This window comes from Leopardus geoffroyi, chromosome B4 (genome assembly GCF_018350155.1).
Source record: "Leopardus geoffroyi isolate Oge1 chromosome B4, O.geoffroyi_Oge1_pat1.0, whole genome shotgun sequence".
Taxonomy (NCBI): Eukaryota; Metazoa; Chordata; class Mammalia; order Carnivora; family Felidae; genus Leopardus; species Leopardus geoffroyi.
This window is the reverse complement of record NC_059341.1, coordinates 38,411,875-38,436,531: the sequence shown is the minus strand read 5'-3', so window position 1 is coordinate 38,436,531 and position 24,657 is coordinate 38,411,875. Positions and strand designations below refer to the sequence as shown.

General features: G+C 42.3%; 1 protein-coding gene across 7 annotated transcripts in view; it reads right to left on the bottom strand.

The window, feature by feature from the left end:
• The window catches only part of PRMT8 (protein arginine methyltransferase 8), a 97,778-nt gene that overhangs the window by 57,938 nt on the left and 15,183 nt on the right, over nt 1–24,657 (bottom strand). The window contains exon 1 of one of the 7 annotated variants that reach the window (XM_045467152.1): nt 7,997–8,110. The exons of 5 other annotated variants lie outside the window; for them this stretch is intronic. In XM_045467152.1, the coding sequence (XP_045323108.1) occupies nt 7,997–8,059 (63 nt within the window). In that variant the 5' untranslated portion in view covers nt 8,060–8,110. Of the gene's footprint in view, nt 1–7,996; nt 8,111–24,657 lie in introns of those variants that run through there. One more of the 7 variants, XM_045467154.1, reaches the window with a different exon arrangement.

Genomic DNA, 24,657 nt, shown 5'->3' with positions numbered 1-24,657 from the left:
AAAAATTAAAAATAGAGAAGGAGTACTATCCAGTAGTTGGTCTTCTGGGACTCCTGGATCCCAATCCTGCCTCTAGTAAAATTAAAAATAGATATTGAGAGGCAGGTGTCACGGTAAATCCTGGGGCCTCACTGCCTGGCTTTGAAACACAGCCCTGCTGTTTGGTGGCTGACAAATGACCTTTAGAAGTCATTTGTCATCACTGGGCTTCAGTCTCCTCCTCCATAAAATAGAGATCATGACAAAACCCATCTGAGAGAGTGGTCAAGAAGTTTGGGTGAGTTCATGTACATGAAGCATTAGAACACTGCCTTGCAATAGTAAGCTCTATTGTTGTTGTTATTATTATTATCGTTACAATTATAATTATTATTCAGATTACATAAACACTTCCCTGCTTTGTGCCTCAATTTTCTCATTTGTGAGCTGAATCAGCTCAGACTTACTAATCTTCTTCCCATCAAGGGAAATAGGGAGACCCTAGGACAGAGCAAGATCAAGAAACCCAAGGGATTCCATCTCTTCATTATGCTGTTCATACAGCCCCAAGACTGCCCTGTGCCCTGGGCTGGAAGGCAGTGAGCTCAGGGGAGTGTAATGGTCCCATTTTCCTGGTGTATCTAGGCTACAGCCTTTGGGAAATAAGCAGACTTCCCAGTTTAGCAACATCAGATTTGAGGTCGGCGAGATCCCGGCTGGCTGGCAGAGGCAATCGGGGCTGCTTCATTAGAATGCAGCAGGTGTGCCCACCCTCAGCTTGGGATGTTGGTCACGGTCTCTGGGAGGCTAAAAATAGACTGTGTCAATTGCATACTCCCGTGCTGGCTGCAGAGTCACCTCTAAAGCTAAAGAAGGCTCTGTGCATGAAGCTGACCCCAATCTTGACTCTATTTAAATATATTAAAGAGAGAAAAAGTCCTAGCTGGTCCAGGCAGCATGCATGGTCAGGGTCCCAGGAGCCTCTGGCACCCCTTAGCTGCCATTCAATTCTGATTTGAAGTTTCCCTTTTCCATGAGGTCTGTGAGATTTCTTTTCCCAGCTGCCAATTTACAGTCTACCACACACCATGCGTTGCATTCATGAAGCAAAGGAATGAGTGGATCTGATGGCCTTTCACCTCAATAACTACAGATCACGAGGACAAAGAGGTGACTGTGGCCCAGTCCTTGGTCCCAAAGACTGTCAGCCTAGCTCAGCCTCTGGCAGAGAGGACTTGGCACTCTGCCCATAGCTGATAGGTGTACCCTGTCCCAGGAGGCTGGGAGTGGGGTGGGAAACAGCAGTGGCCCATAATCCCTAGGCATTCTGCTACCTGGGGATGTTGCTTTTCATTCCATAAATACCTACTGAGCATTGACTGCAGCAAGGCACTGTGCACGTCCTGTGGAAGAACAGACATATAAGAAGAGTGCCTTCAAAGGTCTCTGATTTCTGGTAGGAATATAAGACCTTTGAGGGCTCCACTGGATGATAGAATAGGATTTGCTTTACAAGGGAAGCTTGAGCAAATTGTCGTAGGGGTTTCAAAGGAGAGAATTCACTTCCATTTTAAAAATCAGAAGCACTTGGGATAGGCAGTGGGGTAGGTGGAGTGCTTTCTGAATGGATTTTGGTAGGTGGAGCTGGTGGGAGGGAATTCTGAGAGAAGGGGATAGCTCGAACAAAAATGTAAAGGGGTGGGAAAGCAGCATGCTTGTTTGAGGAGCAACTTGGCCAAAATAGTGGGAGATTCCATTGAAAGGAAATTAAGGCCAGACTAAGAGGTTGTAATTAAATACAAGACAATGGGGAGCTGTTGGTGGTGTGTAACCAGAGAGTTCTATGTTTGAGCTCTACTTTAGGAATATTAATGTGGTGGCAGTGTACAGGCGGGGCAAGGAGGAGAAATGTCACATCAAGGATCTGGGGATTGGGGAGGCATATGATATTATGAGGCCATTTTCAAAGTCCAGTCAAGAAATAATGATAACCTGAACACTGTTGTATTAGAGGGCCTGCCTGCCAGAGAAATTGCAGAAATACAATCCACAGGAGTTGGTAGCTGATGAGATATGGGGAAAAGAGAAACGTTGGAACCCAAGATGGCTTCAACATTTCAAGCCTGGGTGACTAGCAAAATGGTGGCGACATTAACAGGAATAAGCAAGTCAGCAGGAAGAGCAGGTGGGATGGGGGGGATAATGAGTTTCCACTTGGATTTGTGAAATTTGAAATATCATTGAGTCATCTAAGAAAAGATGTCAGGCAAGCAGAGAGTAGTGCAGTTCCAGTTAATAAATATCATAAGTAAAATAGAAAGGCAAATGATAAGCTGAGAAGTACATGTCTAACATATATGGACAAAAGTGAATATCCTTAATATGCAGAGAGCTCTAATAAACCTATAAGAGAAAGGCAAACATCTTCCATTTAGCATTGGACAAAGGATCTTCCAGTCAATTCACATGAAAATAAACACAAGGGGTGCTTGGGTGGCTCAGTCAGTTGGGTGTCCAATGGCTGATTTCAGCTCAGGTCATGATCCCAGGGTTGTAGAATCGAGCCCCACATCAGACTCTTCACTGAGTTTGAAGTCTGCTTGGGATTCTCTCTCTCTCTCTCTCTCTCAAATAAAATTTTTAAAAAGAAAAGAAGGGGCACCTGGGTGTATCCGTCGACTAAGCATCTAACTTTTGACTTCAGCTCAGGTCATGATCCCACATTCGTGAGTTCAAGCCCTGCATTGGACTCTGTGCTGATGGCACAGAGCCTGCTTGGGATTCTGTCTCCCTCTCTCTGCCTCAATCTCTCTAGAAATCAGGCAGCTTCAAATTAAAACAAAAAGTTAAAACTTTTAATTACCAAATAAGCTTGACTCCTCCAGAAACTATTAAAACACTGCATTTTTAAGGGCTGCAGAAAAAATAGGTACTTTCATACGGTTCTAGAGAGGATTTTTTTTTTGGAAGGCAGTTTGATAAAAATGCATTAAAAGTCTTTAAAAGCACAAATCCTTAAACCCAGTAATTACTTTTTTTGGAATTCATCCTAAGGAAAGAATCATGGCAGACAACACAAAAATAGGAGTCAATCTAGAGGTTCCACAAAACAAAACTGCTTACGTAAACTGTGGTACATCCACACAACAGAATGCTATACAGCTGCTTATAATATTGTGGAAGAGTGGTTAATAAGAGAAATGTGATCACGATAAACCGTGGGCTGAGGAGAACAAGTGGGAGAAGAATAGATAGTGTGATCACATTTTTAAAATTAAAACTTATTCATGCCTGTGTGTTAAGAGGGGAGATTCAAGGAAGGCACCAGAATTGGCGGCAATTATGACAGGGTGCTGGATTACAAACAGTTAATTCTTTCCTTTCTTGTGCTTGTTTATACTTTCAAAAATGCATGCCATTGACACGTACTATTTTGAAAACAGCAAAACGTAATAATACTGGTAAAAAAAAAAAAATATCCCAGACCTCTGGAAAGAAGCTGAGGCTGACACTCTGGGTGGAAACCTTCTGCTCAGAGAAAGGCTAAAGGGTTCACTTGAGAAAGTCCCCCAGGGAAGGTGGTAGAGGGGAATGAGGTCAGGCCAGGGAGAGAAGCTGGAAGCCTCCTTCTCTGAGGACCTTGGAGGCACCAGGGGACCTAGGGAGAGAGGCTTAGGGAGGAGTTACTTCTGTGACTGGCCCTCATCTGAGGATGTGCGATCCAAGCATTACACTCCAGTGACCAGTCAATGGTACCAAAGCAAAGATAACCTCTATCTAGCCTCACTTACCCAGAAGGACACCATGCCTAGGAAGCTGTGCAGTCACGTCTAAAGCTGAAAAAAGCTCCATGCATGAAGCTGACCCCAATCTTTACTCTAGGTAAAGGTATTAAGAAGAGAAAAAATCCTAGCTGGTACAGGCAGCATACATGATCAGGATAAGATCCTTCTGCACTCCTTAGCTCTGATTCCAAGGTTTCCTTTTCTACAAGATTCCTGAAACCTTTTTCTCATCTGCCAACCTACAAAAAGTGTCTACCATGCACCATGCATTGCATTCATGAAGCAAGGTGGTGAATGGATTTGGGGGGCCATTCACCTCGATAACCACAGGTCAAACAATGAAGACAAAGAGGTCACCACGGACCAGTCCCTAGTCCCAAAGGCTGTCAGCCTAGCTCAGCCTCTCACATATGGGACTTGCACTATCCCATTATCTGATAGGTGTGCCCTGTCCCAAGAGTGGGAAACAGCAGTGGCCCATGGTCTTTAGGCATTCAGCTACATGGGGGTGTTGTTTTACATCCCATAAATACTGACCACACATCTGCTGTAACAAGGCACTGTGCAGGTCTTGTGAAAGAACAGAGATGCATACAAACCCTCTAGGTCCCCATATGGGCATATAGGAGCCAGCATAGGAAGCCAGGTGTGTTTGTGGAAGCTATTAAAGTTGGTTACACCACAAAGAAAGGTCCTTTGGAAGGGCTCAGAAAACCCAGCCTTTGGCACATCTGCCTACCTTCCAGTGTCCTGGAAAGAATTGAGCAATGTAGGGGGTGGGCCTTGGGGGACCATGGTGAGCTCATTTGGGAAGTCAGAAGCCCTGACTCCTCCATAGGCCAACCAGAGGCTCTGGGTGAAGGCAGCCTTCGAACTTCAAATCATCTTGTATATACTGGCTGACAGGGCAAACTAGGGTTGGGAATCACAGTAGGAGACAGTGGCCAGACTGATTCCCAGCCTCAGCATATCAGTCTCTCTGCAGCTGTGACTGTCACAGCTCCAATTTTCTCCCTGTGCCCAAGTTCCTTCCCACTAGACATCTTAACCCCTCTAGCCCTGCAGTGTGAGGCTTAGGCTTCAGCCCTGCCTTCTCCGACCTGATGTCTGGTGCTGGTAACCATTCCTGCACCACTGTCTCTATCCTTGATGCAGTGGGATGCTTGGTGCTGCAATGCATACAGCAAGCCCTGCCTTGCTCTCCCACCTCCTCCCAAGGGCCTTAGGCTCAGGGCACTGCTTTTGCAGAAGGCTTCCTAATGCCAACTGCTCCCCCAATCTGCTGAGAGTCACCTGTCACCATCAGGATTTGTGACTTTGCCTTGTACTCTTAGTACTAACTGCTGATTGGGACTCTTCAGACACTGTGATCTGCCTCCAGGCCTGGTCTTTCCCGGGGCATTTTCAGCAGTTTTTCTCCCCAGTATGATCTTCCTAGTCCACCCCATTCCACTGGGATGAATGGGTCCAGGCCCCACTAAATGCTGAGATAAGATGTAGGGTTGGGGTGCCTGGGTGGCTCAGATAAATGTCCCACTTTGGCTCATGTCATGATCTCATGGTTCATGAGTTTGAGCCCCACATCGGGCTCTGTACTGACAATGCAGAACCTGCTTGGGATTCTCTCTCTCCCTCTCTCTCTGCCCCTCCCTGACTTGTGCTTTCTCTCTCTCTCTCTCTCTCTCTCTCTCTCTCTCTCTCTCTTAAAATAAATAAACTTAAAAACAAAAAAAAGATAAAGTGTTGTGGAAGCACCAAAGCTGGAGGAAACACCAAAGCTGTATATCAAAAGGAGGATAGTTGGTGCACCTGGGTGGCTCAGTCACTTAAGCGTCTGACTTCAGCTCAGGTCATGATATCCCTGTTTGTGGGTTCAAGCCCCGCATCAGGCTGTCTGCTGTCAGCACGCGGAGCCTGCATTGGAACTTCTGTCCCCCTCTTGCTCTGTCCCTGCCCCGCTTGTGCGCTCTCTCTCTCTCAAAAATAAACAAACATTTAAAAAAAATTTTTTTAAAAAAGAAGGATAGTTTCCTGAAGAAGTGGCATTTGAACTGGTCCTCAAAGGGTGGCTAAGATTTCCACAGGCAGGGGTAGGGATTCAGTGAGAGATTTTATTTTTCCTTTATTTTTCTTAGCCTAACTCGACTTCCATCTGAAAGTAAGGGTGAGTGATAGGTGATGATAATGATGATGATCCTTAACATAGATTGAGGGCTCAGTGTGAACCAGGCAGTGTGCTAAGCACTTTACAAATACCACATCTTAAAATCCTCATAATAACTGAATGAATAACTGAAATTTACAAAGAAACTGATACTCAAAAAATTCAGTCAATTGCCTGAGCCCAGGGATAGGGTGTAACAGAGCCAAGATATGAACCATTATCTGTTGGACACCAGAGTTGATGCTTTTGACACCGATGCTGTGGTTAGCTCAGTTCAGTCACACCAAGCTTAACTGAGCTACTGCTAGGAGCCCTGTCCTCACAAATGGGTGGCAAAGCTGGCCCAAACAGCACGCCCAGCTCTGGGGAGAGAAAGAAGGTCAACAAGGCAATGACTAAAAAGAAGAAAATGTTCCGTGAAGGTAGGCACAGGTAGGTACCTCTCCAAGGTAACTGAATTCAAAAGGCAGCCAATAGTAAGTAAGTTCTATTTTAGAGAAGGAGAAGCTGAAGTCCACATAAGCAAAGGAATATGTCTAGGGTCACACAGGTAAACCCAGAACTGGAATCTCCAAGAAAATAGGAAAAGGGTAAGGAGGGGGTAAGAGAAAGAGGTCTTAAGGAAGGAGAATGGAGGTGAAGGAATATGGAGGGGGAAGCTAGGCAGCAGGGGGCAGAGAGAAACCAGCACTTTCTGCACCAGGCAGCTGAAGCTAACCCAAGCCCATTGGGCTATAAATGGCTCTTACTGGCACCAGCCCAAGCTGTAAAAACGATTTTCCTGAGAACAAGAGGCTCCACTGGAGGAGCCAAATCCTGCTCTGTTTCCAAATGTCAAGAGAGCTTTTTCTAACCTGAGTCGTCTGTCCTTAGCAGCAGCCTGCCTGGCCTGAAGTCCCATGGGGGCGGGATGGGGGGGGAGTGGTGGACAGACTGCAAAGGGTGGGTCACTGCAGGGTGGGTAGAAGATGGTGTGGGAGGTGGGGTGACTCCCTGGCCAGGTCTCACTACATCCTTCTTCCCAGATGCCTTTGTCTCCCTCCCAGCTTCTTTTAGCCCATGCTCACATCTGGCCCCTGTCCCAGGGTCACCCTCAGACCCTCACACTCTTTCTCCATCCCGATGTTTACTCACAAGACTGTGAGGTAATCGCCTAGAGTGAGCTCTTCTAGCACTGTGTCTGCAGTTAGATAGGGACCAGAGCTTTAACTGAAAGGAGAACATTCTAATGGTAGAAAGTCCGGCAGCAGCAAGGCCGGAAAGGGCTCTGGTGGGCATGTGGACCTCTCCTATTCATACCAAAGATCACACCAAAAATGTATAGCTCTCGTGTCTGCCTTTGGCCAAAAACAATCCTGGTTCCACCCTCATATCTACCCATGTTCCCTATCATCTGGGCTGAAGATGGTTCCCAGGGAAGCAATGTCAAAGTGAGCCTCCCCAGAAGGAAGTGCTATGCTAGAGTACATAGCCCCAGATCATGGTTTCTCGTCCTAGGAATCATAAACTTGTGAGTCTGGGAGATGGGAAGAAACATCTAGATGCTGCAGGTCCCACAAGACAGTGTTGTCTTCTTGTACCTGGCCCTCCAGTGTGCCTTGGTCTGTATATTTGTCAACAGTCACCTTCATGTCCCTCACTAGAGTTTTCTCTTTAAAGGCATATACTTTCTCTAGACCCCCCTGGGGCAAGGTCAGGCACTGATGCACGTCACAGAGTATCAGCTGCTGTCACCCACTGGGACCTTCCTGTTTTACAGTGTCCCTGACTATAACTTGGTAGAGCCCATCTTCACATGTTTTATTCCTTTAGACTCAAGTTCCCTCTGAGACTGTTCTCTCTGGATTCACCTTCCCTCGGGTCCTGTCACCCACTATTCTCAGTCCCCATTCTCTCACTGGGGGGATGCCTTGTACTGAGGAGCGTTGCCAGGAGGCCTGGCAGGATGCTTGGGTGAGCCAGGACTTACAGAGGGGTCTAGGGCAGTGGTTCTCAATGTCTAATCCCCAGACCACTAGCAACAGCATCTCCTGGGAACTTGTAAGAAATGCAAATTCTCAGCCCTTACCAGAAGCCACTGAATCATAATCTCTGTGGTAGGGTTTAGCAATCTGTTCCAACAAGCCTCCATGTGATTCTCATGTATCACAGAGTTTGAGCTCCACTGGTCTAGAGTTGCATTTTCCCACATTGTATTCCACAGAATAGATACTCCTAGAAAAGGGATTCCATGGTCAAATAAGTTTGGACAAACAAGCTAAAGAGATTTTTTTTTTCTTTTTGTTCTCCAGCTTTACTGAGATATAATTGACATATAATGTGTAAGTTTAAGGTACACCATAATGATTCAATATATGTACATATGAAAAATTGAAAGAGATTTCTTAATTGCAGTACTTTTAAATCGTTAATTTGCCAAAATGAATTGTGAATCTCCAAGAGGGAGTTAGGGTGTCTTTTTTTCCTAAATTTATTTGTGACATCTTTTTTTTTTTTCCTGAGACATCTATAAACATCTCTGGAAATTAATGTTCTGAGGAAACCATCTGGGTGACTCTGATTTAGGACAGTGTTTCTCTGTTAAAATATGTATCAACCACCTTGGGATGGGTCTCAGGCCCGACCCCAGACCCATGCCATCAAAATGGCTTTGCTCCCTCTGTCTCCTGGATCAGTAACTGCTGGGAAGGAATCTATTGGATTTGTTGGGTCTGACCTCAGAGCCTGTGGGGACAAAACACAACAAGCTGCACATTTAACAAGTTCCCCCAGTGATGCCTATGAAATCCTGGTCCAGACAGAGCTGAGGACAGTTACTTGCCTTCTCCATTACTCTCTGACCCCTAATGCAGCCCCCAGAGGCCAGCCTGGCATACTCTTTGTGCCACTGTGATCCCCCAATGTCAGAGCCAGGCCAAGGACACCTGGAAGAAAGGCTGCCTTAGCTCCCACAGCAAAAGAGCTGGGATTGGGTGTGAGCTCTCTCACCTTCAGTCTAGGTGACCTTGGACCAGTCCCTACCTTGCTGGCATTGCCAGGGTCATGATGTGGCTCAACTCAAAGGGCAGTCCTCGGCAGCTGTGCACACTGTCTGCGTGCTTCCCATCAGCCCCTGGCTGTCTGTGGTACAATAGCAGTGCTTGCTTCAAATCAAAATGGCATTGCACCCACATGGCACTCCCTCTGTCGCCTGGATCAGTAACTGCTGGGAAGGAATCTATTGGATTTGTTGGGCCTGACCTATTTTTTAAATAAACTGGGGCTGTTTTCCAGCTATTAGTCACTTTTCTCCCAAGCCTCCACATATTAAATTCTCTTCTTATATCCTCAGATATTTTGGCTGCAAGAGATGTCAGGTTAATTGGATGCTTGGCTCCTGGCTCTTCCTCCTTAATGGGCTTAAAAAGCAGACTTCCCCTCCACTTCCTCCCTTTTCCCTCCCCAAGGCAACAGGAGCCTTTTTCTCTCCTTTGACTTGAAAGAGGTCGCCAAGCGCTTGGCTTCTCTCTCCACTTTCCTGTACAGGCAAATGTGCAGAAAGACACAGCCAATGTCCTCACACCCTAACCTCTCCCAGAGTTGGACTAAGCTTTAGTCTCATATTTGGGTCAAATTGTCCCTGTTGGACATGAGATGGTTTGTGGGTCCACACTCTAGGCTGAGTCATCTATAGAGGCAAAGAGTATCATGCAGAAGTTGTACAGATAGTGCATCTGTGGATTCTGGTCTTAGTTCTTTCTTGCCCTATTTGGGTCACTATGCAAAAACAACTTAATCTTCCCTACTCTCAGTTTCCTTTTCTGTCAAATGACAACAGTTATGTGTCCTGCTTCCTTCACAAACCTACTATGATGATTGAAAGATGCTGGGTGTATAAATATTCAGAGGAAATTCTAATGTGCAGTGAAAGAGTATGTGACACTTCCATCTGTGGCAATCTGAATCTATGCCCTTGTGCTATTTTTGGATGTTCTCTGGGCTCTGCTCTGGCACTAGACACAGTGGCTTTGGCTACCCTTAGCATTCTGTTCTTCTGCCTGCCTGACTCTTGTCCTCCCCCCCATACTGTCCACTCACTAGGCTCTGTTCTACCCCTCTTCCTTGGAGCTTTCTGAGTATTATGCAATTGCTATCTTTAGGAACAAGGCCGTCGTGGAAAATCAGTCATTTTGTCCAGTCCCTGACACCTGGTCTCTTCTACTCCTATTCTGAACTCATATGGCATCTGTTGATGAAGCTACTGGTTACATTTTGTCTTATTTTGTTGAAAAATGGTCTCATAATTGTAGGTGTTGCTTCTACAACCAAGAAGTAAATTCCCCCAGGCCAGTGACCATATCTGATGTGTTATTTTTTCTCCTTTAATACCTGGCACAGAGCTGGGGCTCAATAAAGATGGGTTGGTTACAGTATCCTTATACACTTCAATTGGGTCAATGTTGCCCTTCATAAATATATTATGAAAGTGGAGTGAAGGAGGCTTCTTCCCACCGTGTAATCAGAGACCTTTCATTCCCCTTGAAAGGGTGGAGAGATGGCAGGAAGAAAGACAAAACTGAGAAAAATAATTATCAGGATCTTAATAATACTCAACACTCCTTGGAAGGTTCAATGGTACTCCAAATGTCTTTGTCAAGAAGGGTCTCCTGAGATTTCTAGAAGAATATATCTTGCAAATACAGAATGAATTTACTAAGCACCCGTAATTCCATCTGTACAGACTATAAGTGCATTCAAGTACAGATTCAAGCGTATTTGTTAGACATTTTCCCAACAATCTCTTCACACCAAGTAGTTCAAGGCCAGAATTGCAGCTAATGATACTGTGGCTCAGGGAAGCTGACTGACAGATTCAGCCCACACAGCATAGCTGGTCTAAACCCCAGAGTTGACCCTCACAGAGCCTCAGGCCCCATCATCTGGCCATTAAGCTGATGGCTGAAGAAAAGTGCGCTACAGACACACGTCAGAAAGAAAATCACAAGTTGTTTGTCAAGACCACAGACACACCATCTAGATCCTCATCTGGTTTCCATGGACCCCCCCCCCCAGACAATTTCCATCTAGTTCTAGAAAACCCATTTACTTCAAATAAATGTATTTCCACCCAGATCCTTAGCATAAATAACTGACTCCTTTAATCAGAGATTCTGATGCAAGTTTGCACTGAAAATACTGGCATTCCAGCTAGAAACAGAACAATATCAACCATCCAGTATATATTTGACCACTCCTCCAAAGGTGGCTGAAATTAGCCAATGACAGATTCCAGGAATATGGATTTTTAAAAGCATTCCCAGGCAATGCCCATGATCAGTTAAAAAGCCAGATAAAACATAAGAAATAACAGTTTTTAAGACATTGAACATCAGGCAATGAAAACCTGTATCCCTGAGGTGGCAAACAAAAAAAGTGAATCCTATGATGACCTCGCATGAGTATCCAAGCTACAGAGTAGGTAGTAGGAAACCTGCTAGAAATCTGTGTTAGTGAAAGAGACAGAGTCAGGACTCTGAAGACAGCAGGGTAGTGAAGGTTTGCAAGGCAAAATACTGGAGGGTAGAAGACTAAGGGAGGAGGGGTCTTGGTGATCTGGACAGAATCCCCCTCAAGCCTTCAGCTGAGATGGGTTAAACCATGCATGTGAGGAAACTACCTGATGCTAGGGGAAAAAAGTACTGAGAAGGCAGAGGTACTGATTTATGTTTCTCACACAGGGGCAGGAATACTTCTTGTCCACCCAAGCCAGAGTGGAAAACTTCATAATTCATGAATATGCAGAAGAGGTTATTTTTCCCTTAGTGGTGGATATTAGCCCTAGACTAAAGACTGCTTTAATTCCCCCAAACAAAACTTAAAAGCAAGACCTGAAAGGGTTAAACTGTTTAAGTAATTTAACCATATTCCAGAACAAAGCCTAGAAGTACGATATATCAAAAAATACTCAGCACCCAACAATGTCTCAAGGTCTGGATTACATACTGTCTGGTATTCAGTCAAAAATTAAAAGACTTGCCAAAGAAGTGAGAAAACACTACCTATAATGAGGAGAAAAACCGATCACGTGAAACCAGCCCAGAAAGGACATAGGTGACAGAACTGGTAGACAGTGTCATTAAAATTGTTACTGTAACTATTTCATATGTCCAAGAAACGAGATGAAAAATTAAACCTAATAAGTAGAGACATGAAAGATAGAAAAATGACCCAAATTAAACTTCTAGACATAAAAATTATATGTGATGAAAAATACACTGGATTAGATTAATAGCAGATTAGATATTACAGAAGAAAATATTAGTGAACCTGACACAGGACAATAAAAACTATCCAAAATAAAACACAAAGAGAAAAAATACTGAAAATAAGTTAAATAGAATGAAATCTTGTCATTTGCAACAACATGGATGGAGCTAGAGGGTATAATCCTGAGTGGAATAAGAGAGTCAGAGAAAGACAAGTACCGTATGATCTCACTCATATGTGGAAGTTAAGAAACAAAACAAATGAACAAAGGGGAAAAAAGAACAACAACAACAAAAGCCAGAGTCTTGCATACGGAGAACAAACTGGTGGCTATCAGAGGGGAGGTGGGTGGAGATGGAGGAGGTAAGTAAGGGGGGCAAAGAGTACACTTATCTTGGTGAACACTGAGAAATGTATGAAACCGTTGTACCATTATACAGTACACGTGAAACTAATATAGCACTGTGTGTTAATTATACTTGAATAATAGTTTTTAAAAAGTTAAACAGAGCATCAGTGAGCTGTGGGACAACTTCAGATGTCCTAGTACATATGTGATTGTAGTACCCAAAGAAAGGGGAAACAGAAAAATAGTTAAGGAAATATTGGAATGATGGCTGAAATTTTCCATATAATAAAAACCATAAATTTTCAGATCCAAAAACCTCAACCAACCCTGAAGAAAGTGTGAATATGAGGCAGAAAAACTACACCAAGGTAATAATAATCAAATTGCTTAAAACTACTGATAAATAGAAAATAGCTATCAGAGAGAGGGAAAGAGATGTTATACACAGAACAAAAAAAAATAATGACAGCCAACTTATAAATACTTATAAGTACAACACAGCCTAGAAGACAGAACAGCAACATCTTTAAAGTACCGAAAAGAAAAAAGAAAAATTATCAACTTAGAATTCTATACCCAGGGAAAATATCTTTAAAAATAAAGGCAACATAAAGACTTTTTGAGACTTCCAAAAGCTGAAAGATTCCATCATCCTCAGGCCCACACTATAAGAAATGTTAAAGGGATATTCTTTGGGCAGAAAAGTGATATCAGATAGAAATTTGGATCCATGCCAAGAATGAAGTGCTCTGAAAATGGGTAAATACAAAAGAAATTTGTTCTTTTTCTTTAAATGTCCTTAAAAGATCACTGACTGAAGGGGCTCCCAGGTGGCTCAGTTGGCTAAGTGTCCAACATTTGGCTGAGGTCATGATCTCATAGTCCATGGGTTCAAGCCCCGCATCAGGCTCTGTGCTGACAGCTCAGAGCCTGGAGTCTGCTTCAGAGTCTGTGTCTCTATCTCTCTCCTCCCCCCACCTTCACTCACTCTCTCTCAAAAATAAATAAACATTTAAATTTTTAAAATAAAGTAAATAAATTTTTTAAAAAGACCATTGACTGTTTAAAAAAAACAATTTCTTGTGATATTTATAACATACATAGAAATAAAATGTATGATAGCAATAGCACAAAGGCCAGAAGGGGAAGAATGGAAGTGTTCTCTTATAAGATTCTTATAATATATGTGAGGTGCTATAATATTACCTGAAGATAGACTGTGATAAATTAAATATGTATAATACAAACTCTAAAGCAGCCACTGTATAAAAGCACAAAAGGTTATAGGCAAAAAACCAGCAAGGGGTATAAAATGAAATCATACTCAAGTATTACCTCCCCCAAAAGGTTAAAACAAGGGTGAAGGTAACAAAGAAAAGATAAACTATATAGAAACAAATAGCAAGATGGTAGGTTTGAACCCAATAGCATCAATAATTACATTAAATATAAATGGTCTAAACACGTCAATTAGAAATCAAAGATTGTCGTATTAGATTTAAGCACACCCATATGCCACCCTATTCAAAACTTACTTTTAACATAAAAAAAGTAAAAGGATAAAAAAAGGTATACCATGTTAATTCTAATGAAAGGAAAGCTAAAGTAGCTATATTAATATAAGACAAAATAGAAATAAGAGCAAATAATATCAGGAAAAAGAAGATACTTTCATAATGATTAAGATCAAGTCATAAAGAGGACATAATTTCAAATGCATATTCATCTAATAAGAGATATGCAAAGTGTATGAAGCAAAACCCAATAGAACCAATTATTAATGAAATGGAAATTGAAAGTACAATGAGATACTACTTTGCATTCATTAGAAGAGCTAATATTTTTTATTTATTTAAAAGTTTATTTATTTATTTTGAGAAAGAGAGAGAGAACAAATGGGGGGAGGGGAAGAAGAGAGAGAAAGAATCCCAAGCAGGCTCCACACTGCTAGCACAGAGCCCAATGCAGGCTTCAAGCTCATAAACCGTGAGATCATGACTTGAGCCAAAATCAAGAGTTGTATGCTTAACCAACTGAGTCACCCAGGGGCCCCAGGAGAGCTAATATGTTTTTAAAAAGAAAGAAAGAAGATGAAAATAAAAAGTGTTGGCAAAGATGTGGAGAAATTGGAACCCTTGTGCACTGTTAGTGGGAATGTAAAATGATGTAGTCACTATGGAAAAGAGAAAAGAGTATGGCACTTCCTCAAAAAATTAAAAATAGGATTATCATATGATCCAGCTATTCCACTTCTAAGTACACACTCAAAAGAATTGAGAGCAGGGTCTTGAAGACATATTTGTACATCCATATTCATAGAAACATTATTCATAAAGTGAAAATGTGAAAGCAACCCAAGTGTCCATCAATGAACGAATGAATGAATAAGCAAAATGTGATCTACACATAAAATGGAATATTGTTCAGCCTTAAAAAGAAAGGGAACTCTGACAATTACTGTAACATGGATGAATTTTAGGACTTTATGCTAAGTAAAATAAGCCAGTCACAAAAAGACAAATACTGTATGACTCCACCTATATAGGGTACTTAAGAGTAGTCAAAATCATAGACACAGAAAGTATGATGGTGATTGCCAGGGGATAAGAGAGGAGGAGGAAATGGGAGTTACTGTTTCATGGGTATAGTTTCAGTTTTGCAAGATGAAAAGAGTTCTAAAGATAAATAGAACTGATGTTTGCACAACAGTGTGAATTTACTTAATACTACTGAGCTATGCACTTAAAAATGGTTATTATAGTAAGTTTTATATTATGTGCTATTGAGTTTAATACAACACATAAGCATTTAATCGTCAAATTAACACCTTAGTGTAAACTCATTCATCAGATCTCTTAGTTCCTGAAAGGAGGAAGAAAGTACATTTTAATAATGATAAGAAAGACAAAGTTATAGTAATCAAAACAGTGTGGTACTGGCACAAAAAAATAGACACGTAGATCAATGGAGCAGAATAAAGAGCCCAGAAATAAACCTGTGCTTATATGATCAATTAATCTACAACAAAGGAGACAAGAATATACAATAAGGAAAAGACAATCAGTTCAAGAAATGGTACTGGGAACACTAGTCAGCTGCATGCAAAAGAATTAAACTGGACCACTTTCGTACACCACAGGTGAAAACAAACTCAAAATGAATTAAAAACCTAAATGTGAGACCTGAAATTATAAAACTCCTAGAAGAAAACATAAGCAATATCTTTGAGATCAGCCTTAGCAATGTTTCACTAGATACGTCTTCTCAGGCAAAGGAAACAAAAGCAAAAATAAACTATTGGTATTACATCAAAATAAAAAGCTTTTGCATGGTCAAGGAAAGCATCAAGAAAACAAAAAGGCAATCTACTGAATGGAAGAATATACTTACAAATGATATAGCCAATAAGATCCAAAATATATAAAGAATTTATAAAACTCAACATCAAAACAAACAACAAATAATTCAATTTAAAAATGGGCAGAGAATCTGAATAGACATTTTTCCAAAGAAGATATATAGATGGTCAATAGACATATGAAGAGATGTTCAGCATCATTAATCATCAGGAAAATGCAAATTAAAACCAAATGAGGTACCACCTTACACTTGTTAGAATGGCTGATATCAAAGACAAGAAATAAATGTTGAAGAGAAGTGTGCAGAAAAGATAACCCTCATGTGCTATTAGTGGGGATGTAAATTGGACCAAATACTGTGGAAAACATCATGGAAGCTCCTCAAAAAATTAAAAATAGAAATACCAAAAGATCTAGCATTTCCACTACTGAGTATTTACCCAAAGAAACCAAAAACACTATGTGAAAAATTGTGTGCACCCCTATGTTTATTGCAGCATTATTTACAATAGCCAAATTATGGAAGCAACCCAAGTGCCCATGCCTAGATGCAAGGATGGATAAAGAAGATGTGGTATACAATGGAATATTGTTCAACCATAAAAAAGAATGGTATCTTGCCATTTGAGACAACATGAATGGACCTAGAGGGCATTATCTTATGTAAATTAACTCAGACAGAGAAAGATAAATACTATATGATTTCACTTATATGTGGAATAAAAAATAAATGAACAAATGGAAAAAATAGAAACAGATCCATAAACACAGAGAACAAACTGATAGTTACCAGAGGGAAGAAGGGTGGGGGGAATAGACAAAATGGGTGAAGGGTCATGGGAAGTAGAGGCTTCCAATTATGGAATGAATAAGTCATAAGGATGAATGGTACAGAGAAAGGAATATAGTCAATAGTATTGTAATAGTGCATGATGACATGGTAACTACGTTTGTGAACATAGTATGATGTATAGACTAGTTGAATTACTATGTTGTACACCTGAAAGTAATGTGACATTGTGTGTCAACTATACTTCAACTTGAAAAAAAGAACAAGAAAAAATTGAGAGAGCAAAACAAAATATCACCTTCATTACTAATAAAGTTGAAGCAGGAAAAAGAAATAATGAGATGAAAGAAGAAGAAGGTAAGACCCAAAGGCCATTTGCCCAAGGAATACTTATGGGTCCTGGAGCCTGAGAAATGTAATATCTAGAAGCAAAAGGAGGCCATGTGCTAAAGGAGAAGAAGGAAGGCACAGAGTCGAACTGCCATCCCCTCAGTGTTCTAGGTTCTAAACTTTGTCCCCAAACTTCATACCCTCCTTCATACCTATAAGGCCCTGCAGCCTCTCAAAGCCCTTCCTGCTATTCAGTCTCTGACAGTCTGGACTTCATTCTACTGCTTGTGCAACCAAAACTTGCCCCACCTAGGAACTTTATGCCAACTGCTTCCCCCATATATTTGAATTGTTCCCTCTTTCACCTCATTCAGGTTTTTAGTCAAATCTCACCTTTGCAGAGAGTGGTCTCTCCAGGCTACTCTTTCTGCAAACACCCCTTTCCATCACATTCTATTCCCTTACCTGCTTTATTTTTCTTCAGAACTTGTTTTGTTGCCTAATAATAGGTCATATATTTGCTTATGTCTGTCTTACCCACACAATGAAAGCTACAGTAGCTACCATAAGGCACTACTGTAATCCCAGTTTATAGAACTGTGCCTGACACTGAGTGTTCAACAAATATTTGTTGAAGGCATGAGTGAATGATTCTCTTGACAAGGTGTCTGGGGGAGCTATGAAAAGAAAAGGGCTGAACAGCCATGATGGAGCAGATGGAAGTCAGTCCTGGAAGCCCACTCTCACCCCACACCAGGCAGCTCTAACTCACAGAGCCCCCAGTGCACATTTTGCCACCTGTCTGTGCTTGACTCTGGCCCCACACTGTGCTGGCTCTGAGATTCTCCCCCTTATGAATGTCCTGCTCTGCCCTGCTTTATTTCAAAGGACGCTGAACACTCCAGAGCCCAGGAAAACTGGGTTAGCTATTAGCAAACCCTTTGTCCATGAGGCCTAAGCAGAAGCTGAGCTACCAAAGTCCTCACAGGTAAAGTCTAAATTTATTACCAAACTTTACTCTACTCTCTGCCATGATCTGAGCCCCATCTACTCCTCAGGTTCCTCTTCAAATTCTTCCCCAGTCCCACTGCCCTTCTCTGTGTCCCCTGATGCATTGTGCCCAGGCCCCTTGGCCTTGGTACCTGCTATTCCTCTGTCTAGAATCACCAGCTCCTCACTATCAACTGCCACATACTTGTCCAACCCACATCTGGACAACTCCAATTAGTCTTCAAGGAGACTCAGATGTCATTCCTACAGCAAGTCTCCCTACCTTTTTCCCTGTCATATTAAACCCCCTCCAGAAGAAATCAGCCACAGAACATTCAATCTGACTGTTAGAGAAAGATAATTCTCAACAGAATGATACGTCCTTAATGCTTTGCAAGAATCCTTTCTAAGGACAGTTTTTCAAAGTTACTAATCGGAGGGTCCCAAGATCTCTTATTAAGAGCAATGGGATTGCTGGGGCACGTGGGTGGCTCAGTTGATTGAGCGACCAACTCTTGATATTGGCTCAGGTCATGATCTCAGTGTTGGTGAGATCAAGCCCCCTAGTGGAGCTCTGTGCTGACAGCATGAAGCCTGCTTGGGATTCTCTCTCTCCCTTTCTCTCTTGCCCCTCCCCCACTCACAGACACTCTCTCTCTCTCTCTCTCTCTCAAAATAAATAAATAAATAAATAAACAAACTTTAAAAAATAAAAAAGAATCATGGGATTTATTCCCCAGGTGAGTGTCATGAAATTTGTCTCCTGTGCAACCACAAGACAGTTGACAGAGGAAAGCTTAGGCTTCATGTCTGTATAAAAGAAAGCTTATGGTTTTGATGTACTAAGAAATATTAAGGAATGGGGATGCCTGGGTGGCTCAGTCAGTTCAGCGTCCAACTCTTGGTTTCAGCTCAGGTCATGATCTCACAGTTCATGGGATCATGCCTAGCATTGAGCTCTGTGCTAACAGCTTGGAGTCTGCTTGGGATTTTCTCTCCACCATCCTCTATGCCCCTCCCATGCTGGTGTTCTCTCTCTGTCTCTATCCCTGTCTCTCTCTCTCTCTCTCTCTTTCTCTCTCCCTTAAAATAAATAAATAAACATTTAAAAAAAGAAATGTTAAGGAATGGAGGGCACTGAAGCATGCAGCCTTTTGGGGACATGCCTTTGCCTTCCTTCTTGCATTGCAGTTCTTAGCAAATGGTGAAGTCTTATTTTAAATTACAAGTCTTGTCCTTTTCACCCAATGTCTCTCTTCTATAGAGGTTCCCTTGGCACCCCTCCTTCAGTCTTTACAAATCCCCTGTAATGTCTGGTATCCTGTCTGACTCCCCTACTAAAGCATAAGCTCCTCAAAAGCAAGGATGGTTTCTTACTGGGTTGCATCCCCAGGACTTATCATAATGCATGACATGGGGTTGGCACATAGTACATTCTCAGCAAATGCTTATTGAAGAAGTGACTAATTAAATGGATGGATGGATGGATGGATGGATGGGCAAATGGTCCAGCAGAGAAGACTGAGGCTCAAAGAGTTTAAGCGGCTTCTGCCAGATCCCTGATGCCAAAAAATGACAGAACTCAAGGCCTCCATGCTTTCAGAATTGGCTGTAGGCAGTTATTTCTGGGTCCAGTTTCCCCTTCCATTCCCCAGGAATCTTTCCTGATGAATGGGGCCCATATGTGGCCTCATCTCCCTTGGGGCCTAACTGTGACATGCAAACCAGGCCTACTTTTCTGAATCCACCCAAAACAGGTGAGCATGTAGCAATCCTGACCAACACTGACCACCACAAACAACAGCTACCACTTGTTAGCCAGGCACTATGGTAAGAGCACTTTCACTATCATTTCACTTGACCTTACAACAATCTTTTGAAGAAAGAATATATGATTCTTATTTTACAGAAAGGAAAATGAGGCCCAGAGAAAACAAGTAAGTTCAAGGTCATTGTCTTAGAAATTGGCAGAACATGGAATCAAGCCTAGAGGAAGCTGCCTCCCAAATTTTAACAAAGTTATGAGAAGCAGTGTTGCTCCAGGTCAAGATCCTGAGCTGTAGGATGAGTAATGACAGCCCCTGCCCAAAGTATTTTCCATTCAAAGTCATACTTGTATCCAACATATCTTATTTCTAGTCTCATCTTGCCACTAATTCACTGTGCATCCTTGAGTTAGCCTCTACCCTCTCTGGCCTTGGATTCCCAACTATAGAAAGAAAAGGGACTAGATTCAATACTATGGGGCCCAAGAATCAAAAAAGCATGTCCACAGGGACCAAACTGGTGATGTGAACCAGTGGAGTGCATGAATATAGGTGATGACACCCACCATGGGTAAGCAGAGAGCTATAGCAGGTAGAGGATGGACACCTTCTATAAGAGGTGGTTGGTGTCCCATAATGTCATCTTTTGATCAGAAATATCTTGATTTTTAAAAAGATGTTTATTTATTTATTTTGAGGGCAGAAGGGCAGAGAGAAAGGAAGAGAGATAATATCCCAAGCAGGCTCTGTGCTGCCAGCAGAGAGCCCGACATAGGGCTCAATCTCATGAACTAGGAGATCACGGTCTGAGCTGAAATTAAGAGACACTTCATTGACTGAGCCACCCAGGTGTCCCAGAAATATTTTGATTTTTATATGCTGGCCTCTATGAGACCAAATGAAAAAAACTGTGAGCAGTTTGTCTCATGTCTTCCCATTATTTATCACCATTGTGTTCCCAATTGGGGAGCTGAGGTCTGCAAAAAGAAGAAGGTCAGTGAAAGAAAAAAGCTGGGGCAAATAGATACACAGCCCTGAGAAACAAACCTTGAGGGGAACCTGAGCTTCTGGCTGATCAGAATAACCAAAATACAGAAGATAGAAACTGCCAAAGCCAAGGGCAATGCATGGTATTTAAGACAGCCTAGAATAGGTTAGAGAATGGAGTCAGCCATGCTAATTCAGCCACACAAGTCCAGAAGGTACAGGGAGAGTGAATTTCACTCAAAGAAAGTGGTGAGTGTTTAGATTCATGTTCCATGTTCAGTGTAGAGCAATGGTTCTCAAACTTGAGTGGGCATCAGAATCACCTGAAGAGTGGATTGCAACATCCATCTCTAGAGTCTCTGATTCAGTATGTCTCAGGCAAGGCTGAGAATTGCATTTTTAATAAGTTCCCTGATGGTGCTGATTTGGTTGGTCCAGCGATCACATTGGTAACCAGTGGGAATTTGGGTTCTGGTGTATGACTGTTTATGTTTGGAATCAGGGTCCATCGGTTACTAGACACTGGTAAATTCACTAAATTTGTCTGTATCTCAGTTCCTTCCTTTGTAAATTGAGGGCATTATTAGTATCTACTCCAAAGATTGTTTAAAAATTAAATTCGACAGTCTACATAAAGAAGCTTTGAAAGGTGCTTGGAGTATAGTAAATACTCAGTGAATGCCATCAAACATTTCTGTTAGTAAAAGTATTTCAATGTAAGCTAAAGTGGGAGTACCTCAGGACTGGTAACACAGGAGCTGTATGATGAGGAAAGAGGACAGAAGTTACTGGAACCCAGAGATGGTGAGGGTTATATGGAAAGGACTACATGAAAACTTCAGTTCTGGGGAAGAGTCAACTGTGACCCCATAGGGAAGGAACTGGAGGAATAATTACTCTGACTTCACTTCTCTCCTTTCTTTAGTCTGCTGATGCTCCCCACTGGTGGAACTCAACCAGCCAGAAGCTTGGAGGGGCTGGGAATGGGAGCCTATTGATGTAGTCCATTATAGCTCTGTCTTCCAGGGCACAGAGAAGGATGGAGAAGGATGGAGAGAAAATTGGAGGAACAAATGTAAGACACCAGCACATTTTGAAAAGGGCCTACAGATATTTTTGTCTACACCCCCACCTTGAGGTAAGGTGGCCCCTAACCCAACTCATATTGGTGAGCCCCAGTGAAGGAGCTAATAGATTTGGTCCACATCCTGAAATGCTAGTCACACCTCAACATCAATCTGGTCACTGGCATTCCTGGCAAGGTGAGCCAGAAGATCCTGGTTTGAGACCTAGCCAAGGATCTGACAGTGAGCTCATTAGGCACCAAGCTTGGAGAAAACTGAACTCTTTGGCTTTCTGTAAGGGATAACAGACCACCTTGGAGGAAGCAGAAAAAACAGGATGAATTTAGCAGAAACTTGAAAATAAGCACAGTAGCCTGATATATAGGACCAGCAGTGCCTAGGTCCTGGCTCTGGCCCTGAAGCCAACTCTCTGACCTTGATGAAGCATCTCTCCTGAGAGCCTCCCTCTCTGAAAGACAGTCACTCTCACTCCTGCCCTCTTCATCCACCTTGTTCCTCCTTATCCTTCAAGAGGTAGGGCCTGGAAAAGAATTCCAAGATGTGCTAAGTTGCCTTAGGCTCCTTGGAGGAAACCACTAGAGCAATACCTGATATAATTGTAATTGCTCATTATCTAAAATCGGACAGAATGAACTACTGCAAAATAATATACTGTAGGGAAGGAATCTGCTGAAGCAACGACTGAATTAAAATAGTTGCTACTAGGGGCGCCTGGGTGGCGCAGTCGGTTAAGCGTCCAACTTCAGCAAGGTCACGATCTCGCGGTCCGTCATATTTAGTCATATACTGGTTTTCATCTCCAGAATCCTTGAACAGCACTGATGTTGTGCACTTCCCTGACACTGATGAAGAAAGTAGCCTGGAAGAGGCAAGTAGCCAGCTCTCCAAAAAGATCCAGGTACAACAAAGCATAGAAGCTATCACAGGGAGTTTACCATGGTAAGAGAAGATAGTATGTACAAGTATAGAGCATAATTATATTCACTGAAATCTGCAATTGGAAAAGTAGAATTAACAGGTGGAAGCCAGAAAGGGACCTCAATGAGAGATGTATCCCTGTCCCCTGGATTCAGGTAAGGTGTTATTAACCAGACCCAAATAGCCTAAGGGACTTACTGAGGTCATCACCCAACTACTCAACCTAAATGTAAAATCCCTGCTCAAGCTGAAATACAAGGGAAACTTAAATAGGAATTATCTGTTAAATAGGCACAAACTAGATTTGGTTTAGGAGTAAGAGCTCTGCAAAAAAGACTTCCAGAATCCCCAAGATCAAGCCCATCCTGTCATAAAAGAAAGAAAAAGAAAGAGGACATAGAAGCCCACATTAGAGCTTTCTGAAAGAATTAAGTGATTCTGGGGATGTTGAACAATGCTTCACGTAAGGAACTCCCAGGATACCTCCATATGGCTTCAACCACCTATCCAGGTTCACTCTCTATCATAATATTTGTTCTTCTTCCTCTCAAAGGATGATGCTTGCATGGGAACCTCAAACTCCCTGATTCTTTGTTTTGCAGTACTCTCAGGGTCAAAGACAGCATCAGAAAAGACCTGTCCCATAGCAAGCAAATTGCAGAGCCTGGACTATCGCCGGGTTTCCTGAATCCCTTGGACCTCATTCTAATATTATTTAACAACCAAGTATCACTACCAAGGCCAAATGAGATAAAGAATGGTGATCCCTGATGTTAATTCACAATGCCTACCAGCTGCAGAACAATCACCTTGCATTGCTCCTCTGAGCAGGCAATCTCTACCCATAACTCATTCACTCATTCATTCATTCAACTAACATTTATTGAGTTCTTCTGTGTCCAGGCATTGTGTTTCAGTGTAGCCAATGGACTGGAAAGGAGCAAGAGCAGAAGCTGGGAAGAGGGAAGCCAGTTACAGTGGCCCAGACAAGAGATAATTAGTGTCTGATCTAAGGCAGTGGGCTAAGGGAAAGGAGATGTTAACAAAATAGGATTAAGGAAGTAAAATTAAAAGGATTTTGTTATATATTACCTGGGATCGGAATAGGGGAGGTGAGAATAAGAGAAGCCTCTAGTATGATTCCTAATTTCTGGATAGAACGATGGAGAGAATGGCAATGCCCGTCATGGAGACAGGCATACAAACGGAGACAGAGATGAGCACATTCAGAGGAAAGATAAGGAGCTCAGTTTGGGTCATGTTGAATTTGAAGTACCTACAGAATATTGAGAAAGGGAAATCCAGCCAGGTCTGGATGTCACAAGATGTAGAAGAGGATGACATCATCCAGGGACAGTAATCTGGGGACAGCCTCACTAAGAGGTGAACAGGAAGAAGAATCCACATGAAAGATTGAGATAGAACAGTCAGAGATGTGGGGGAGGCAGGAGAAAGTAAGGCTTAGGACACCAAAAAGGAGAAGCTATCAAGAAAAATACAATAACCAACAGTGTCCAATGTTATTGATTGGTCATGTGTAATGAGAGTCCTTAAAAATACTGGATAACAAAGGGGTCTCCAACGTTGATAGTAAGATCATGTCAGAGAAGGATAAAATAGGATTATCGTTCCCCCAGGCCTCCAGTATGAAGCTCAGCTTTTGGCACCAGCCATGGTACCCAAAGGAGTATAGCATCCTAGTTTGGGCCTGATCTGGGACATAAGCCAGATCCCAACACTTTAGAAATGATGGTCCAGCACCACACACTGGGGAAGACAAATAAGTATGGCTTTAAGAAATTTGAAGCTCAAATAATCCCCCTTTTTAAGTTTATTTATTTATTTTGAGAGAGAGAGAGAGCAAGTGAGAGGGAGGGAGGGGCAGAAAAAGAGGGAGAGAGAGAACCCC